The sequence below is a fragment of the Trachinotus anak genome, unplaced genomic scaffold (genome assembly GCF_046630095.1).
Source record: "Trachinotus anak isolate AG129_WGS33_773 ecotype Australia unplaced genomic scaffold, CSIRO_AGI_Tana_v1 ptg000015l, whole genome shotgun sequence".
In the NCBI taxonomy this organism is placed as follows: Eukaryota; Metazoa; Chordata; class Actinopteri; order Carangiformes; family Carangidae; genus Trachinotus; species Trachinotus anak.
In genome coordinates this window covers 12,752,440-12,766,284 of record NW_027273866.1, presented here as the reverse complement: position 1 = coordinate 12,766,284, position 13,845 = coordinate 12,752,440, and the positions used below count along the sequence as shown (strand labels likewise).

Sequence of the window (13,845 nt, the reverse complement as noted above, 5' to 3'; positions counted from 1 at the left end):
TGGCTGATAAACTGGTGCCAGGAGCCAAATGGGAATCACCTTGGTGCAAAAAGAGTTTAAACAACACTATCAATGCCAAGTTTGAGGACAAATTGCTGGTGTGCGTTGCTGGAGACCAGAGGCTTGTTGGTCACTGTCAGATGTCCCAATCCAACTCAAAGATATTGTATATTTCTTTCAGTTCAGATTCTTCAACTACCATTAAATCTTCAGTTGTAATCTGGTTTCACAAAGACGAACAGGTATAAGCTACTAGACTATATGCTTCCTTTTTTACACTTGAAGCATTTCATTGATATTTAAAGCCAAAACAAATCTGCTCATAACAAACACCACTGAGATGTTTTTCCACACATTATTTCACATGACCACAGCCAAATAGATTGAACATGCAGTGTCCTTTCTGTGTTCTCTGGAACTATATAACATCAGTCTGGTTGGGAGGGTTTTTCCTCCATTTGGCCTCCCTCCAGGCTGAACTAGGTCCTGACTAATGTGCCTTTACAGCCAACACAGCTTTACTGTCTGGGCTACTGAGGTATTGAAAGACCACCCCATCAAACACTAAGGGATGGGGTGGTCATGAAGAGTGGGAGCAGAGAGAAACTGGGGCGCGCATGTGTGAGAGAGAGTGGTAGAGTGAGACAGAGGATGAGTAAATGCAGTAGGATGAAGAGGTGAAGATTTAAATGGCTTAAGAAAAGTGCAGAAAAGCAATGAATGGCAGGAAAAAGTCACCACCATATATTATGTGGTATATTCAGACCCTGGGGATGTCTACTGACTAGGCTTTGGGGTATTACAGGGGCATTGCTAGTCCAAAGATTGGAATTTTGTTCCCAAAGGAATCATGAATTTTACAGCAGTGGCATTTTCAAAATTGCTGTTTCGATCAGAAAAAAACTTGGACGTCACTGGTAACAGCCTGCAAAGTAATAATGCTGGGGGAGCTGCAGTTCATATACATTATATATCAGTACTTTATACTGCATCTCAGAACTATGTTGTTTACCTTTATTCCTTCATATTACAGCTATTTGTTTCTACAGGCGCAGGTTCAGGTTTGTACCCACATCACAAAAGCACCCATACCATTAAATCTTCATCCCAAGGCCAGGAACTCTCTCTATTTCATATCTAGGTCCAGGTTTGAAAAAAGCTTGAGAGAAGACAGCGGTGGAACACTTACTGCCTGGGGCCTGGTCATCCTGGTCATCTGGGAAGAGATCGTCCAGAGTCTCTTTACTGGAGTCAGAGTCCTTCTCCTCCTGAGAGGGGAGGGTGTGAGGGGCAGAGTGAAAGAGAGGAGAAAGAGAGACAAAAGGAGTGGAGATTATACATAAAGTGACTTAATGTTTTCTAAATCTACAAAAGAACAATACCAACTTATCTGCTGATGCAGATATTCAGTCCAGACCAGCATATTTCAAAGCACTTAAGCTTTCAGTTGTTGTGCTGCTGATAAGGTGTTTAGGAAAGTGACTAAAAAAGCCAAAAATAGCAGGAATTGGTAGAAAATAAGAGACTTTCACATGAATGGGAGCTACTAAACAAAACATTGCTGAGTTCAATCGCATACTTTACACAAATAATCAAACTGAATAAGAGATGCTCACGGAGCCTGATGAAGCACAGCTGCACTCCAAACAATGAATTATACACCAACTGATTTAAGCAATTACTTCTCCCTTGTTGTAGCCATGCTTTAACCAAATGTTGGATACTTCATACTCTGAGACGTAGCCCATGGCCACTGGTGCAGACAGCAATGCTATATTTGCCCCAGCTATTTTAAATTTGATGCATTCCTGATGAATGTGATGAATTCCTGTTTATTCTCACTGGTTAGTCATCATCTCTCATATTCTCCATCTTTTGGTGACCTGGAGTCTCTGCATTCATCTGTCCCTGTCCCAGGGATGCACCAATCCGACTTTCTTTTTTCCCAGCACCAATACCATAACTGAGGATATGCTGATACAGAATACGGATCCAATACAAGAACTCTTTTTCTCCCCAGATTTAAAGTCTGTAAATGAGACAAAAATGAACTCATTTAATCACTATTATGTAACGTGGATTGCTGGGACACTACCAGTGTTACTCAGGGGCTGTGGCTAAATGAATGTAACTGATAGCACAAACAGATTGTTATAATGCTGTCAAATAAACTGAATCGGTCACTTCATGGCTGATACTCTCAGTCTCACATGTGAATCTCTGTGCTGATATAGCTCTATAGTATTACTACCCTACACTGGAGTTTCTTTGTTTTGAAATCCTGCTTCAGCAGCAAGATTTTTGGTCAAATATATGACACATGAGGACATGACAACACATCCTGAAGAAGAAGCTGGGGACTCACAGATGGGGACAGGTCCTCGTCGTACTTCTTCAGCTGGTTCATAAACTCCAGGTGTTTTTTCTCCTCCTCCAGCTGGGCCACGCTCTGCTCACTCTTCTGCAGTTTCTGCTGCGTCCCAGCCAGCTCATCCCTCAGCCACTGGTTCTCCTGGCAGAGCCGGCGTACCTGAGCTCGCAGCTTCTGCTTCTCCGACTCCACAGAGCTCAGGTGGCTCGACAGTGCCATCATCACCTGGGCGAAGATCAGGGGGTTTCTTTAAACACCAGAGTTCCTTCATAGCTCAATAATACAAGTCATGTCACATAGTTTGGATGATGGTTCAAGTAGACAATAAATGCAGGTACTGACTTCATACAAAATATAAACACAAATAAAGACCGCAATTGTATTTGATGCATGAGGGACTGACTGTAGTTTTCATACAAGGAACAAAGTAGCAGCATCGTGAGTGAAGTAGGGTAGTAAAACTGGGAGTACACTCCCCACCCGAACTAAATATGTGTCCACTAATGTTACTGTGAGGCACTCTCGGTAGAAGCATCCACCTAATAGCATATGGTCTAAGGTGCAAAGCTGGGAGGGGTGTAATTAGACAGAGTGTGAGGCATAGAGACTTTAGGGGTGTGAGAGCAGGAAAATTCTGTAGAAAAATATGAATCACACTGTCATTTGCCACAGCTGCAAGCAAAAATATGGAGGTAGATATTAGAGTCTGCAAGGGGGACGTGCAGTGTATTGTATATTTATTGAACAAAACCTGCTGGGAGAGGGGGTGAGAGGCTAGAGCATCAACAATGACTCATCGCTGACTCAGAGGCCAGTGTTTGCCAACTCTCTGCAAATATGCATTTTTCTAAATGTTGTATTTCTGAACTCTCACTACCTATACCCATCCTTATGACAAGAACTGAGTGTTTGGAAGATACTAGAGCTGAAACGACAGAAAAAGTAATTTTTCATTCAAAAATGGTGAAGCAATGAATATATGATATTCTCTGATTCCAACCTCTGAGATGAGATGACTTGCTGTTTTTCTCCATCACATATCACTGGAAACTAAATGCTTTTTAGTTTTTGTAATTTTGGTCAAGTTCATACATTTTTTAAACGATATTTTGGGGGTTTTTATGCCTTTATTGGACAGGAAACAGAAAAGGGGCAGAGAGAGGGGGAAAGACATGCAGGAAGGTGTCTGGCCAGTTGGGAGTCCAGCTGGCGACTCGCCTGCTAGGAGTATCTGCGCTCATGTGATACGTACCCTAATCACTCAGCTACTGGGTCGCCCCAAATTTTCAAAACGTCATAGACTAAACGATCAATCAAAAAAGAATTATAAGATTAATCAATATTGGAAATACTTGTTAGTTATAGCCCTATAAAACACTGGGTTTAAAATATAGTATTTATTTAAAGACTAAACTGACGACCAGTCCACACCGACAGCCATTTACTCACACACCTTTAATTTTCCGAGTATGAAATAGTATTTTTTTTTTTCATTTCTGTTTTTAAATGTATATTCATCATTTGTTTTTAGTCTCAAAGAAGATTCATGCTGCACAGTTAAGATTAAACAGCATATAGTATAGTCAGATAGTCAATCCAGACTACACTACAAATACCAGAACAAGCCTGATATTTCAGTTGATAATGATTCACCAATGATTGAAAGTGTCTGGGAAGCTGTACACACATACCTGTGCCTCACTCAGCCCGAGTTCCAGCATCTCCAGGGACTTGCGGATCATGTGGGACTTCTCCTCCACCAGGACGCCTTCTTCGTCCTGCTTCAGGCAACGCAGCGTGCCCAGCAGGCCCTCCAGGATGGAGTGGTGCTCCTGCTTCAGGGCCTCCAGCCCCTGGATCACCTGCTTGGTCCGTGAGATGATCTCATCCTGGGACAGCTTCTCCCCAGGGTCCTCCTCCTCCTTCACACACACCATGGTGGACATGTCCTCACGCATCCTGCAGATTTTACAGCAGGGAAAGAAAAAGTTCAACATCATAACGATGTATTCATCTGTTTTACACTGGCTTAAGTTATTTTAACAGATTTATACTGTATGCCCCTGAAGATCAGGACAAACCAAAAGTTCATTGCCAAAACACTGTATACATTTACATAACACAGTAAAAAGGCTGTATAAATTCAATCTGACTTGAATGTCCTCAGGCAGAGAACAAACATGAGCCTGTGATGAATGCAGGACCGCAAACTATTTTCTTAATAGAGAAAATGATAAGGAAAGTAAAAGCAGCTTGTTGTCATCTTAAGACTCTGCACTTATTACAACATTAGCATCCACTTGTCTTATGACTTCCATGGTTGTTAAGTCCTGACAGAAAAAGAAATAACATTTAACGCAACAATGGTTTAACATGGCTGTGGTCGCATGTGACCAAAAATCTGTTAGCAGCGGTGACCCTGACATTTAACAGGTCTGTCTGTGTGTTTTTGCATGTGCGTAGCCTTATGTTATTTTTTTTACCCACCACCCACATTATGCAAAGACCCGCCCCTACTCTGCCTCTGATTTGATCTGATATTCTTCGTCCACCTTATGAAAAAGTTAGGTGCACCAGCACCACCTAACCTTAACCCTACCCCTGCCCCTATTACCTGAACCCCGACCCTAACCCTAACCATGTAAAAAGTTCATCCAGAGCCTTGTTTAATCAAGGTTAATGTTTGTAAAAGATATAACAAGCTCAGAGACAGGACCACCAGGAAAAGAGAAAGCCACTTCACAGAGCAACAGATTAGGGTTCACATGTGACATATTGATTACTGTAGAGCAAACATATAGCCTGATATAAGCTGAAAGATGTTTCATTCAAAGTTGCAATATTCTGATCTTTTCTGGCTTCATAGCCAGTTCACAGCCGTGCCAACAATTTATCTCCATTTTCAATTCATAACTCAGCTGACAGTGAGAAACAACATTGGCCTAAATGAAAGGTTAGAGCGTGTGTTTGTGACTGGATGGTATTTGGTTCAGGAGTTTGGGTGGTTCAGGTACAAAGAATAAATATGAAATGTTGTTGCTTCCCTCTAAAACTCAAGGTGCCTTTGAGCGAGGCACTGACTGAACAACCCGCTCTGCGTGAAAGGCTGAATACGGTGTGTGATCAGCAGCAGGGTGCTGCAGCAGAAGAGGCTGGGTAAACACAGGTTAAATGCAGTGTAGCATTTTGCAAAATGCTGTTTGGGGTGCTCTAAAAAACTGAGTCATCACTTAAGATGCTTTATGAAAAACAGGGACTTTGGTTCAGCTGTGATGAAAAGTATAACCACAGACGTTAAACCTGCCGCCTGCTGACAGTTCAAATCCAGATCTGAGGCTTGTGGGCTGTGTGTGGTTTACAGATAACAGACATGAAGTGAGGCTCGTCACACAGGAAAACTCTCAGAGGAACTGGTAGAAAAAAAAACACACAAACATTTTAGATTACATGATAAGTGACTGACACTATTATAAATTACTGCTGTACTTTAGTTAGTTTAATTAGTTGATTAATTGATGAGTCTAACAAAAGAAAATTAACAACCAGGTATTTTGATAATCCTATAATCGTTTCAAACGCTGGATTGAGTCAAACCTGATCTATGATCACTTTTACCTCAGGGTGCTGCAAAATATGTTTGTCTTATGATTTGTGTATTTTATATTTGTATTTGTTTATTGTTACTTGAAATCATTTTTGCTCAATGTTGCCTAGGGACTACGGCTGTAAATTAGCATTTTTGCTAAAATCTATGAGTGTTGCATCTTTAATATGAAGTCAAGCCAGTGTGCTGTTTTTTATTCTTGTATCATTTTGGGCTTGTTGGGAATTTGAATATTAATCATCCACTGCAGTTACAGACCCCAAACATTCATATTCATGATTACAATATCTCCCATAATCATCAGCTTCTTAGTGCCGCCATAATGCAGTCATAGCACATAATCAGATCTTGAATTAGCCGTGGTGATTAAGGAAGTACATTAGTTGTCAGAGATAAAAACTGATGATATTATTATTGTACATATGAGTAAAAGACTGCAAGTTAATATTTGTTCTTTTGATATTGTCCCTCAACACGCTCCCTATGCGCTCCTTCCCACTGCATCCTGACTTTCTCTGCTTTGTATTCATTACATAGACACACACGCACACACACACGCATACACACACACTTAAGAGGATTATGACTGAGCGCTTCGCCTCAGCACTTGTAGCGAGCTGCCTAATAAATCTCTGCAAGCACACCAAACTGAAACTGAAGACACTCTCTCAGCTGAATTATTACAGAGGCTCTGACTGAAGTTATGTTTCCTGCATGTCTCTGTGAAAAACACAGAAATGAAACTCTTGGGTGTGACTGTCCTGATATTTGTCTTGTCCTTGATGTTGCAATGCCCACCTCAGTATACAAAGCTGCTGTGGTACCAGGTGAAGACAGCAGACTTCTTCTGAATTGCCTCAGATTTCATATTTTGGTTCAAGCGCGGAAGAAAAAACAATGAACTGAAGATCGCCCTGAGCAGACGAGGCAGGCAGAGGAAGGGCTACAGCCCTGATCACTCCATGTGACTCAGCAACCGACCTGCAGCCTATCAGCTGACAGCAGAGCAGGAAGCCGACACTGTGTGCTGGAGGAGATGGAAAACAGCAGCTCCAGGTGAGCAGCACTGTGCAGCACCAGGGTATTTTCACTGAACTTGAAACATCTGCATATGCAGAAAGGGGTTTCCACATGTATTATTTGCAAACGGCTGTTAAAACAAGAATTATATATGGTTGTCAGGGCCATTTGTTCCTCTAGTTCTACATCAGGTCCAAATGACACGTTAATAATAACACAAATATTTCTTATGAATGCTGACAGATGAAGACAATGGTGTGAAACAAATTATTATTTTCTTAATTGATGGTCAAGAAAAGTCTCCACCTCTCTGATTTTGTGAATTTTTACTCACAAATCATCCCTCAGTCAATTCTGAGAGCAACACAAATAAACAAGCTAAAGTCTGCTGTTGCATCTATAACAGTGGCTGCATCTAACGATTACATTTTAAATGATTATGCTGCAATCAACATCCATTCAGCAGCCAATCAATCCCTCCGATCAATTTATACCCAGCAAGGCCAAGGTCAATTTTAACCGCTGGAAACATCCCAAACTGCAAAGAACTAGAAAGACAACAACTATCACTGCAGCCAGAGTAATACAGAAGTGAAAGTGACAGCACAAGCCTTTCTTCCTGTTCAGATCCAACAGTCTTTTATTTCTGGCATCAGATGAGTCTCAGGGCACAAAGCAGCACAAAGGGAAATGCAGAGAAAACTATTTCTGATGTTAACTTTTGAAATGTAAATAGCTGGCTTGAAGCTGAGTGCCTGAGGGACACCGCAGCTCTTTACGTAAACAGGTTAAAGCAGTGATACAGTGTGAGGCGATCGGGAGGCTGTGGTGGTGGGTAGGGTATGGAAGGGGGGGGGTTGGGTTGCATTTGGGACCAATGAGAAAGAGGAATAGTGAGTGCTTGCTCTGGGCTTTATGGGTGAGGATGGAGCCTCATGCAGCAGGATGAGCAGCACTGCGAAGAACAATCTTAGTCAGCAATGTGTGGGCTGATAGTCATTAGATGATATGAGCTGTGAGCCATAATCACATATTGAGAGTGAGACTCTGTCGACACTTTGAGCCTCTGTGGGTTAAATTTATTGGATGATTTTTTTTTTTTTTTTAAGTTATTTTTTTGGCCTTTTAGTGCCTTTATTGGATAGGTCAGTGAGAGAGTGACAGGAAAGTCAGGGAGAGAGAGGGGATGACATGCAGCAAAGGGACGCGGGTCGGATTCAAACCCAGGGCCGCTGCCTTAATGGTATGCGCTCTACCAGGTGAGCTACCGAGGCGCCCCTATTGGATGATTTTTAATCTAAAATCATCTGCAACATACAGACACGTGTTTGTTTGGCTATTCATGATTCAAATGAGGCAACAGTTGTTCTACCTGTACTGAGTCAAATGAAAACACCGCACTCAAAACCTTAGCTTCTCACAAAGAGATGCCAGTTTGTCTGGTATTAACTGCTCAAAGAACCGGGTAGGTTGGTTAACAACACCAGCTAATACGTCTACCGTGGCTGAAAACAAAGAGGAGCACAACACACCACACCATAGGTTTTTACCACCCAGTTTGAACTGGTATTTGGAAAGTGCACCACAGAAAACACAACAGCTATGAGCACTGGGTGTGAAACAAAGACACAAGTATTAATCAACTGAAAAAACTCAAACACAATACCCTTCAAACTGACACTTTAAACGCTAGCGCATTAGTCTGTTCATATTATGTTGTGTAGCATATATTTAATAAGATATGACATTTTATTCTAATTTTAGTTTGCCTTTTCAACAACTGACCATGTACAGCAGATGCTTTAGCCTTTTATGCTAACTCTGGCTCATGTTTGTTCTTTTCTTACAGTTGATCAATAAAATGAAAATAAATAAACCAGCAAGAATCGATTTGTCTGGCCACTTGGAAGAAAGCAGATACAAGCTGTAAACCCTGACTTATCAATTTTTAAGTGAGCTATTGCTATCATTTTTATTTGCTATTATTTATTTTTATTGATTATTTACATATCCAGTGGAAATGGAGCAACATTAGTGTTTGTGTTTCTGGACATCTGACAAACTCAAGTCCAGTATTCACTCTCCTATTGTTTTTTTTTTTTTTTGGTTGTTTTTTCACAGCTAAATGCTCCACTATGTTTATTACTGTGCATGTAGTGTAAAATTGATTTATCAGAACTTTTTCAGTGAAAACAGCTGGAGGTCTGGAAAAATAAAAAAAATAAAAACAACGAGCTGATAGATGCTACAAAGCTCTGGAAAGATGAAGAGAACTGCAGAGTCTGTGGGTTCATCATATACAAGTAATCATGTGATCCATAGGTCTTCATCTTCATCTTCCACATGCTGCAAATAAAAATCAGTCTTACTAAACTATCAGACCGTTACAAATGTATCATGTGACTATATTAACCATTAGCTTCAGAGACCAAGAAAGGGGTTAACAAATCAGGCGGTCACGAGACACGACACTGCCTGGCTGAAACACAGGAAATGGTGAGTTTTATATGTATTAATAATGAACAGATTTTGTCTTTGGACCTGAAGGCGAACAGCAAGGAACATAACAGCCTAACTTAGTATGAATTAAATTGCTGCAGTCTGCCGTGTTACACTGTGTCATCTCCCTAAAATGAGTCGCAGGCTCATTGCTGGGAAACTCTCACATGACAAAAGCACCAATAATTCTTTTTATTTCCATGAGTGAGCCCTGGGCAAGAGATTAAATTTATCGTTTGAGTCAGTGAAGTTGTTGAAGATGCTCTGATCTACAGAGACAGCAGAGGCCACAGCTCCTTACTGCAGCAGGGAGTTAGGAGCAACTCCCACCCCTACCCCCAAAAAATACTGAGAGAATATACTAGATTTATTTCTTGTACATACACCGACGTTGATATACAACTTGTTTCAGCCTCTCCATAGATTAAGTCTGCATTACCAGAGCAAACTATAAGATAGTAGACTGCATGAGTTCCTCCTGATTTCCTCACTAAGGTATCTAGTGTGTCTGTGCCTCTACTAGACATTTCTCTTAGCTGATAGCATCATTTCACACTATTCAACTTTAGCCAAAGCCAATTTTGAAAGACCTGGTTATCTGATTGGCATTTCAATCTGGGGCCATGATGTCTGACTATTTGGTTAAGATAAATTCTAAAAATCTGTTAAGAATTTAGCACAATTTTCACAAACTGAAGCAACAATAGTCGCCTGAAGGTTGATCCAAATGAAACCTGAATAATTACTTATAACTTTTAATATTTCATGTTGCCTATTTTGGTTAAACCTCAAAGGTTTTTGGGCAGAAGCTCAGCAACACTTGGCAGTAACTAAGATTTGAACAATTGGGGGTAGCAACAACATAAGTTGCAAGAAAGATTTAATTCCAGTGACACCTTCTAGCCTAAATTTATTCTATAAGGAAAATGTGCTATGATATACAGCATATTATATATTCTGTGATGAGCAGGGTCTATTGTCTATGGCAAGTCTTGTACTAAATGTAAAGTTCTTGTGCCTGTATAATGTATGTCTCCACTACCTCTGTTTTAATTGACACTCAGGTACATCAAGTTAAAATAAATACAACAGTCCTGCAATAAATCCTCCCTTCAGTGAGGTTATAATAGCTCAATTAAAACTATTTACAGAGGTGTTGATTTAACTGTGTAATCATTTTGGAGGATGTAGGTTGTGGTGCTGTTTAACTGTGCTGCATTATACTGAGAGGTTTGCTAATATTTAACCTGCTCTCCTGGATATGAATTGGGTGGACAAACTATTGGAAACACCTGTCTAGATAATACAAGTCAATTAAACAATGCATAAAGTTTAAGAGTATTTTCATCTATTAAACTGACAATCATTTAATTACTTTGTCTATAACATGTCAAACAATAGAGAAAAATGCACATCACAATTTCCTAAAGCCCACGATGATGTCTTCAATTTGCTTTTGTTTGTCCAACCAACCATCTAAAACCCAAAGCTATTCAGTTTACAAGACAGCCCAGATAAAAGCAGCAAATTATCACATTTGTAGAACCTGAAACCAGCAAATGTTAGATTCTTTTGCTTGACAAATGACTTGAATTATCATAACTGTCATTTTCTGACAATCAGTTCACTGGCAGCTCTCAACTGCATCACAAACTACAGCCTCCGAAATGACCATAAAGTTTTATCAACACCTCTTTAAAACAATAAACTGTCAACTTAGAGTTTTATAAATTAGTCAAAGAGAATATCTATTCCTTTGCTTTATGTGCTGTCTGTATGTTGTGGGTTTGACCCTAGGTGTCTCTTCATGCTTATTCTGATTTGGGTAAGAGATTAAATTTATCATGAGTCTGTGAAGTTGTTGAAGATGCTCTGATCTACGGAAACAGCAGTACCACAGCCCCCCCACAAACAAAACATGTCTTGTTTTGTCTGACACACAGATGACATTACATAGCACATCACCTAGAACATGTTCTTCACCATTTTAATCTAATAACTAAAAATGATAAGTACCTAGCAGATTAATCAATAACAGAAATAATCTTTAGTTGCATTAGCTTCTCAGGACAACCTGCAGTATTACAGCAACACACAATTACCATTTCCCACCAGAAGTAAGAACTCTGTGAGGTTGACACACAAAACCTTTGGGATCTCTGAGCCAACAACAAGCTGTCCCGGGGGAGCAGAGGGGTGTTAGCCTGGGGGAGGAGCCCTGCAGGTTGTCAGGAGAACTCCCTTGGGTGGATTAAACATTAAATACTGCAGGGCAGGGCAAACAGAACTCTCAGGAATACTTGTGTGTATTCCTGAGATTTCATGCAGTGCAGACCCGACAGATTGTGTGTTTGTAGGCGTCCTAAATCTCAAAAATATTCATAGACACCTCTCAGTCTTTTTTTGTGTTTCCCCAGCTGTGAGAGCCACAGTGGGATCCACTGTCCCTCTGAAGCTGTCTCCTCAACACAGGCAGCTTTCAGAGCCCTCACCCCGCTGTGAATATCAATGACAGGGCGTCTGACAGAGCTAAACAACCATCACATGACAAATTCAACATCAGGACTTTTCAGTGCTCCAGTGCACAAACAAGTGCATCTTTCCACCCGGGTGACAGGCATGTTTTAGCCGTGCCCACACCACCACAGTTCCGGCTGCTTCGTCCTAGCTATCTCGCTTTACAAACGGATTAACCTGAAGAACCAGTTGGCCGATACATTCCTGTCACACAGACCCAGCACAGTGCTAGTTCTTCGCTAGCAGCCCAGCGACAGTTAATGTGCTTTTGGCGTCTAATTCCTGCAATTAGTAAACACCAACCATACAAGAAAGGGGGAGCGGGGTGGTGATTATATATATATATATATATATATATATATAACATCGGTGCCCTAATTATATAATAATTCAAATGTCTGTGGTTTGACAGAATGACAGATTAATTAACGATTTACACATCATGGATATTTGTTAAAGGGGTTAATTAGCTAATGAGACCGTTCCAAGAAATACACGGAGCCATTCTTACCGTTCTCTAGGACATCCGCTGCCACTCTAGCTCGACTGTACCGCTGCTTTTCCTCGCCTCTTTCCCCTTTAAATCACACCTTTCTTCAGACCGAGGTGTCGTTCCTTTCTGCCGTTAAGTGTGATTTAAAAAAAAAAAAAAGAAAAAAAAAGAAACGACACAGCCGGTTAGATGGAAAAGTCCTAACCGCCTGGGGTATGTTCCTCCGACCGGGCTTCACTGCATCAACCGCCGCTAGTGATGACCAGCTAGCTACATAGCTAGCCACCTATCTGTCAAAAGAATCGGGCTTTAGTCGGAGCCATTCAGCGGAAGCCTGGCCCCCTGTGGCTCCAGGGCAGGAACAGCTCCGTGAAACTAACCCGACAGCGGCTTCATTGGGCTAAATAAGCAGCTGACTAGTCGCCCATGAGGATGACAGCCCGCCGGTACGCTGGCTGGATGACTGACTGGCTGCGCGGTGCGTGAAAATGGCGTTACCCGGTGCCCCTCGCTCCCTCCCCGCCTCCTCCCCCGACTCTCCCTCGGTAATGATGTCACCCCTGCCCGGATTAAAGGGGAAGCTGCGGCGTGAGCAGAGCAGCCAGATTTATTTATTTATTTATTTATTTATTTATTTATTTATTTATTTCATGCAATGCAACGCTTGCAACTGGAAAAAAAACAAAACAACAACTTGAAAGGCATTTTGTATTTCTGGGATTACACTCAGTGGCCAATCAGTCCCTGATAAGGTAGCATTTACAAAAGGTTTATTTGGTGTGATTGACGGCTGTATTAATGGACACCATATCATTTATTTATGCTTTATAGATCAGTAATAAACCACTAATAAGAATAACTTATGTGTTGCAAAATCTATTTATAAACTGATTATTTACATTTACAGCTGCAGGACCTGTAGAACCCTATATTAACGATTTATTGATTATATTCACAGGTGTCTGACCTACATTTGCTAATGGCTCATAAGAAATTTCTGTTTAATTGATCAAGATGACCTCTCCAGTGGACCGTTTGACCCCTTATCTTCTGGCCTGCAGCAGATCTGGACTAAAACCCATGTATAAACCACTGCAGACTTATTATGGTGTTACTGCTGATGACTGAGTAACTGTTTTTATGACATTTTTAAGTGAAGAAGTTGTCATTCTGTTTGTTGAATAAAGATTCATCAGTGTTGAAATGTTTTGGTAATAACACAACAGTGACAATTATAGGTATACCATTAACAAGTATTCTGGGTTTCACACTAACAGCTGAGATTATTATTATGATCATTATTATTATTATTGGTAATAAACTAACATTTAAATCGGTGAA

General features: G+C 40.8%; 1 protein-coding gene across 6 annotated transcripts in view; it reads right to left on the bottom strand.

The window, feature by feature from the left end:
- The window catches only part of klc1a (kinesin light chain 1a), a 54,224-nt gene extending 41,201 nt beyond the window's left edge, over positions 1 to 13,023 (bottom strand). For 3 of the 6 annotated variants that reach the window (XM_071497835.1, XM_071497837.1, XM_071497838.1), the window contains exons 1-4: positions 12,523 to 13,021; positions 4,063 to 4,330; positions 2,366 to 2,596; positions 1,190 to 1,268 (exon numbers count right to left, since the gene is read on the bottom strand). In XM_071497835.1, coding sequence (XP_071353936.1) covers positions 1,190 to 1,268; positions 2,366 to 2,596; positions 4,063 to 4,329 — 577 coding nt within the window. In that variant the 5' untranslated portion in view covers position 4,330; positions 12,523 to 13,021. Of the gene's footprint in view, positions 1 to 1,189; positions 1,269 to 2,365; positions 2,597 to 4,062; positions 4,331 to 12,522 lie in introns of all 6 variants that reach the window. The other 3 variants (XM_071497834.1, XM_071497836.1, XM_071497832.1) reach the window with 2 other exon arrangements.
- Between the last annotated feature and the right edge of the window lie 822 nt (positions 13,024 to 13,845).